At 47.3% G+C, this 7,415-nt stretch overlaps 1 protein-coding gene across 1 annotated transcript in view; it reads left to right on the top strand.

Annotated features, from left to right (window-relative positions):
- Positions 1-870: 870 nt before the first annotated feature.
- The window catches only part of LOC147731308 (putative methyltransferase DDB_G0268948), a 131,117-nt gene continuing 124,572 nt past the window's right edge, over positions 871-7,415 (top strand). Inside the window, exon 1 of the mRNA XM_086954179.1 lies at positions 871-1,065. Coding sequence (XP_086810305.1) covers positions 871-1,065 — 195 coding nt within the window. The remainder of the gene's footprint in view (positions 1,066-7,415) is intronic.

The following is a 7,415-nucleotide window of genomic DNA, read 5'->3' as shown; positions in this document are numbered from 1 at the left end:
CTATTGAGTCCCAGCAAATCACAAGAGTTCTGGCAATACCTTAACACTTTAAATCAAGGAGGCATCTAGAGGGAGAACTCAATTGACTCTGATACCTGGGCAGCTCACGTGAAAACCTTGTACAAAGAGGAAGACAGCTCATCTCTACTAAATATAGACCTGGACAATGCGACTCCACTAACCAACTCTATCAATCCAACAAAAACTGTGAATTAGCCGATTCTCCCGGATCAAAAGACAGTTAATACAATCTTTAAAAAAATCAGACCAAATGGAGCGCCCAGACTTAATGGTCTGCCAGGTTTTCTCTTCCGGCAAGACACAGACTTCTGGACTGACAATCTGTTCACGCTATATGCTGAATGTCGACTGTTGGGGAACGTTCCTGACTCTTGGAGAGGGTCGCTACTTCACCCGATTTACAAGAAAGGGCCGAAATCTAACCCTCAAAATTATCGCATGATTGCCCTGCTCGACATCGAGGGTAAGGCCTATACAAGCACCCTACTAATGGAACTCACAAAGTGGGTTAGCAAGGAGGACCTGCTGCCCTTTTACCAAACAGGGTTCAGACCAGGAGCCTCATCAGTGGACGATATTATAGCTCTCTCATTTCTATCACAGAAGGCTATGGCGCGAAAAACCCTCCCGATTTTTGCTTGCTCCATTGACTATACGGCGGTCTTTGATCGCGTTGACCGCTCCATCCTTTGTCAGAAATTGGAAAGCTGGAACATTGACCCCCCTTTACTAAAAGCCATTCAATCGTTATACACAAGAACCTGGGTTAGAATCAAACTTTCAAATACGGCAGCCTCGGAGAAAATTTACACCAACCGCGGATTGAAGCAAGGTTGCGTCTTGGCGCCAATGCTGTTTAATTTATACACCGCAGACCTGGGCAAAGCCCTGACTGGAGCATCATTAGCCACACCTCGGCTCGGACACACTAAGATCCAACTACTGCAATATGCCGACGACCTGGTGCGCTTAGACCACACCAAAATCGGCCTACAAAAAGCACTAACGTCCCTGGGTAATTACAACGCCAAGAACAAACTGATCGTAAGTCCATCCAAATCAAAAATAATAATTTTTGGGCCTTACCCGAAAAAAAACTGACAAAATGGAGGATAGGAAAGCTGTCCTTGGACTGTACACAACACTATCATTATCTGGGAGTCTGGCTTAGCGAGACAGGGCGCCCAGGAGTACACCTTGACAAACTACGGACAAAAGGGAAAAGCATTACATACGCCCTCGGCAAGTTGCATGCTACCTTACACAGCCCTACAACAACAGCAATTCAAAGAGTACTAAGGGCGAAGTTGATACCATCTTTGAACTACGCACAGCAGGCCTTCCCTGGAAAATTACCCAGCGTGCTAGAAAAAATCCACTGCTCGGCATATAAAAAGTTATTCCATCTACCCGCTTGCACCAGAAACACCTTAGTGCGGCTCGAATTCGATCTGACCCAACAAAAATATGAAGAGCTGGCCTCAATGAGCTAATACTCCTCCCTTGCCACTGTGGCACTAGAGAACACCCTGAAATCTACCATAAAAAGTATTTTTCTGGAACCAGACAACCCGTGGTCAAACAGCCTCTCTGCCGCCAAAGAAACCCTGAACCTCGCAGTGGAAAACTGGGACCCTGAGTCTATTAAGTACGCCGCCATTAAAAGCGCGATAAAAAAACAGGTTTGCCTCTGCTCGCGCATCTCGGATCTGGAATCTTTGGAAACAAGAGGCTTCAACGAGTCTTTCAAAACTCCCACATACTGTACAGAATTCCAAACTCCACCTTACCGAGGCGGTCGGGAAACAGGCGTTAAATAGGATCTTAGCGCTCAGACGACATCCTCTCCCCCTTAAAGAACTTTACCCCTCGAGGTCATCCTGGACTAGGCATTCGGAGTGTCGGCTTTGTAAATACAAACATGATAGCTTTGCACACATCTTATTTTGCTGCCCGGCGCTGTCCTCTGAGCGTAACCTCTACCTAAAGCCAATCTTACTCAGATGCGGGATCAGATCAATAAAGGAGGCCATTCATCACCTATTCACAATGGAAACAGTGAAAGATATGGCTATGTTCAGCAAATTCATCCAACAGTCACGTAGGAAATTGATGGACACCTACAGCTAGGCCATTGACCACGACTGTGAACTCGCATACCATCAAGATTTACCAGCCCTTCTGAGTGTGCTCAGGCAAGATTGACGGACGAGCATGAATGGTCCAAGGAACTCTAGACTTTAAATAAGTTTACGTCTTATCCATTTTAAGCTTCTTTTTATTTTTTAATACTGCTCTTTTGTAGCCATAAGTGTGGCAGGGTATGCTCAGACGTGAGTCCCTTGCTCACTTTGCCACTGGATTCAAGCAAGCCGGGCTGAAGACGGCTGGAATGCCAGAAACCGGTCCTCAGAAGCTTGTTTCCGGTCCAGGGAAGACATGGCTTGGCAGTTCAGGCTGGACTGTTCTCATGAGGCATAGGGTCAGACTGATTTGCATATGGCCATGTCTGAACTGGGGTGGCAGAGTGGGCTAAAGAACGGTGATGGATTAAACCCAGATCTTTTGACTGGGTGTGAGTGTTTGATTGATTCAGATGCTCCGTCCATCACCACCCCCTTTTGTACCGCTTGTGGCCGCCATAAGTGTGACAGGCTATGCTCAGACGTGAGTCCCTTGCTCACTTTGCCACTGGATTCAAGCAAGCCGGGCTGAAGACGGCTGGAATGCCAGAAACCGGTCCTCGGAAGCTTGTTTCCGGTCCAGGGAAGACATGGCTTGGCAGTTCAGGCTGGACTGTTCCCATGAGGCACAGGGTCAGACTGATTTGCATATGGCCATGTCTGAACTGGGGTGGCAGAGTGGGCTAAAGAACGGTGATGGATTAAACCCATATCTTTTGACTGGGTGTGAGTCTTTGATTGATTCAGATGCTCCGTCCATCACCACCCCCTTTTGTACCGCTTTTGGCCGCCATAAGTGTGGCAGGGTATGCTCAGACGTGAGTCCCTTGCTCACTTTGCCACTGGATTCAAGCAAACCGGGCTGAAGACGGCTGGAATGCCATAAACCGGTCCTCGGAAGCTTGTTTCCGGTCCAGGGAAGACATGGCTTGGCAGTTCAGGCTGGACTGTTCCCATGAGGAACAGGGTCAGACTGATTTGCATATGGCCATGTCTGAACTGGGGTGGCAGAGTGGGCTAAAGAATGGTGATGGATTAAACCCAGATCTTTTGAATTGGGTGTGAGTGTTTGATTGATTCATATGCTCCGTCCATCACCACTTCCTTTTGTACCGCTTTTGGCCGCCATAAGTGTGGCAGGGTATGCTCAGACGTGAGTCCCATGCTCACTTTGCCACTGGATTCAAGCAAACCGGGCTGAAGACTGCTGGAATGCCAGAAACCGGTCCTCGGAAGCTTGTTTACGGTCCAGGGAAGACATGGCTTGGCAGTTCAGGCTGGACTGTTCCCATGAGGCACAGGGTCAGACTGATTTGCATATGTCCATGTCTGAACTGGGGTGGCAGAGTGGGCTTAAGAACGGTGATGGATTAAACCCAGATCTTTTGACTGGGTGTGAGTGTTTGATTGATTCAGATGCTCCGTCCATCACCACCCCCTTTTGTTCTGCTTTTGGCCACCATAAGTGTGGCAGGGTATGCTCAGATGTGAGTCCCTTGCTCACTTTGCCACTAGATTCAAGCAAGCCGGGCTGAAGACGGCTGGAATGCCAGAAACCGGTCCTCGGAAGCTTGTTTCCGGTCCAGGGAAGACATGGCTTGGCAGTTCAGGCTGGACTGTTCCCATGAGGAACAGGGTCAGACTGATTTGCATATGGCCATGTCTGAACTGGGGTGGCAGAGTGGGCTAAAGAACGGTGATGGATTAAACCCAGATCTTTTGAATGGGTGTGAGTGTTTGATTGATTCATATGATCCGTCCATCACCACTTCCTTTTGTACCGCTTTTGGCTGCCATACGTGTGGCAGGGTATGCTCAGACGTGAGTCCCTTGCTCACTTTGCCACTGGATTCAAGCAAGCCGGGCTGAAGACGGCTGGAATGTCAGAAACCGGTCCTCGGAAGCTTGTTTCCGGTCCAGGGAAGACATGGCTTGGCAGTTCAGGCTGGACTGTTCCCATGAGGCACAGGGTCAGACTGATTTGCATATGGCCATGTCTGAACTGGGGTGGCAGAGTGGGCTAAAGAACGGTGATGGATTAAACCCAGATCTTTTGACTGGGTGTGAGTGTTTGATGAATTCAGATGCTCCGTCCATCACACCCCCTTTTGTACCACTGCTTTCCCAGATCATATTATTCATTCTTTTTCCCCTGAGCACGATACCATTTCTTTTGGAAATGGTCACTTTTCGAGTTATAACAGGAAATTCTGACATAGTTGAGCTATCTTTGTTAGCAAAATTAAGTCTTCGTAGTTGTAACAGAGCCTTCATTTTTACCCTGTCATCTATGTCTAGAGCTCACCGGATGAGTCTTAAGATGCCTCTGTGTCATGCTCACGTGAATTTAGAATACATTGAAGACGTAGCTGTTTGTCTGACCTGATTGCAATGGTGAGTCTGTATTTATCATCATTACCCACTAATGTATGAACGGAAACTTTGTTGTGGAGCAAATATGACACCAGAAACTGGTTAATCCTCTGCTGCTCAGGTGTGCTACTGCTTTACCAGATCACATTATTCATTCTTTTTCCCCTGAGCAAGATACCATTTCATTTGGAAAGGGTCACTAAAGTCTGTTCGACTTATAACAGGAAATTCTGACATAGTTGAGCCATCTTTGTTTGCAAAATGAAGTCTTCGTAGTTGTAACAAAGCCTTCATCTTCACCCTGTCATCTATGTCTAGAGCTCACCGGATGAGGCTAAAGATGCCTCTGTGTCATGCTCCTGTGAATTTAGAATACATTGAAGACGTAGCTGTTTGTCTGACCTGATTGCAATGGTGAGTCTATATTGATCATCATTATCCACTAATGTATGAACAGAAACTTTGCTGCGGAGCAAATATGAAACAAGAAACTGGATAATCCTCTGCTGAGCAAAAAGTTTGTGTTTTGTTTCAAGCATTGACAGTGTTGTGGCTAGCCAAGTTTACCATTAGTGTTCATTAGAGAAATGAGACACTATTATGTAACATTTCATTTATCTTTGCCTAAACCGAACAAACAGTACTTTGCACAACTCATCTCTAAATGTTAGGAGTTAATATCCCAAACCCATGCCAAGGACTAACACCATAACACTTAATGAAAGATGTGCCTTACAATGACTATCTATTCTTGCGGTATTGTGCGTGCGGTGACGTTATTGGCACACTAGATGTCAGCACAGCCAGCTTAATCTAATTTTCTGTATCACGAACGACTCTCACCACCTGCTATTATAAATGCTTCCGTACACTTTCATTAAATCATGACAGTCTGAGCAGCGTTGAAAATTGCTACCTACAAAGCCTTCGACAAAATGAGCAATGGAAAAGGAGAGGCCTATCGACGTGGCATTACCCTCCATCTTAATTATCTGCTTTCAGCCAGCTGTATGCCCTAATGCGATCCTAACCCGGGCGGCATTGCGCGTAGAATCGCAGTTCTTGCATACACCGCCAAGCTTTTATATATCTTGTGTGGCTTTCATTTGCGTTTCAATTGTAAAGAAACCCCATTGAAAGTGCTTTTGCCCCGACCGGATAACCTACCGAGGTGCTAGTCTTCTGAGAGCAGATTGCGCACAGCCATTTCTTTCGGACATCACCCTTTACGCTTAGTGTAATACACATAGGCCAAACATGCTTTAAATTATGCTTTACGCTGCCAAACAATAGAACTTCACACATTTCTAAATCCTCAGACAGCGATGCGATCAGCGACACATGCATGGACATGCCCGCCTGTTCCATAGTGAACAAGGACCCTTGTTGATAAGAGGCAGCTTAGTCTACAATGTGCCTTAGCCCCGACATTAGCTCCAGTCATCCGCTCACATACTGCAGGGCAGATCAGAGGCCCTAACTCCAGATCACAGGCCCTAACTGTCCATTGATTTTACTGTATGAGAACGAAAGGTGGGTACTCACTTGCAGCACACATGAAGGAACCAAAATATTAGACTAGTGGACTATACTCACCAATAGTCCATATACCATATACATAAGTAATAAGACAGGCGGCAATGGAGAAGGTTCAATCGTTTATTCTGCAGATACAGGCCCTGACAGGGGAGCCTCAGTCTACACGACCCTCGGAGGTGCGCAGAGGAGCCTGAATACATAAAAACAGGGCAAAGCATATATACGTTTCACACATAGAGCGATGTCACCTTACTTGGAAAGATACAACTTGTCAGTGAGCCAGCAGAAAGACCCATATAAGGCACAATTGATTGCTAGTAGCTGGGCCTAAGCTATTCCGGGGGTAGGTCAGTAAGGTGCCTCCCTGTCTATCTGTAGCTCGGGAGTACAGGAACGGACTCTACTAGAATGTGTGCATCCCACAAGACGGGCAGGTGTGACCTTGGGTTCCCCGAGCTACTAACTATCGAGTGGAGCAGACAGCTAAGTCTGCCATCGGGGTTTCGTGCAGAAAGCCTAATCACGGGATTTCAGGGAAACAGTACTTAACATGGAGAAATGAAACAATATGGCTCCGGTCATACCAATAGGTTCAAGCAGCACTTAAGCGAATCATTTCCTACTACAATAATACAATGTGAATAGTGCTATGCTAACGTGCGGTTATAGAGTTATATTATATATATTAGGCCAATAACATGTATTCATCGCATTTATATCCCATCACACAGACCAGCATCCAGCATAAGTATTTCAATTAGATTATGCCGCGTAAACCAGCTTATTAACCATGCCACATCCAGTTTGTGCGGTCTCTCTGGAGCGCACAACCCGCCTAACTAAGCGACTGACGAGTTTTCATTCCTCCGCCCGGTTCGGCAGCTTCTTTGCCTATCGTTCCCCTCTTTGTCCTCCAGATAGCCGAGGACCCTCGCCGCCTCTGAGCATCACCAGGAATTGAAGCTGCTTCTGTTGTACACGCGCGTCACCGAGTGCCGTCGAGTTCTCTTCACTCTGCTCACCTCCTGACGTGCGAATATCCGGTGAACTGCAAATGAGCCATCTATGTTGCTCAACTACCTGTAGCAGGAGAAAAAGGAAGAAAAATGTATCGGCCCCACACCGGGGTGAGGAGCGAGCCTGGGAAGCGCGGGTACAAGAGGGTGCTTCCCGCGCACCCAGGCCTCTTAAACCCCCCTGGTCCCGCCCCTTGACCCGGAAGCACTCACACCGCTTCCGGGTCAATGGTGGGACCCACCAATCAGGAGGGGGAGGGGGGCCGGGCCCAGCCATGCATGC

Source organism: Lissotriton vulgaris, chromosome 2_1, assembly GCF_964263255.1.
Source record: "Lissotriton vulgaris chromosome 2_1, aLisVul1.2, whole genome shotgun sequence".
Lineage (NCBI taxonomy): Eukaryota > Metazoa > Chordata > Amphibia > Caudata > Salamandridae > Lissotriton > Lissotriton vulgaris.
The sequence above is the reverse complement of the archived record's forward strand: the minus strand, read 5'-3'. Positions and strand labels throughout refer to the sequence as shown.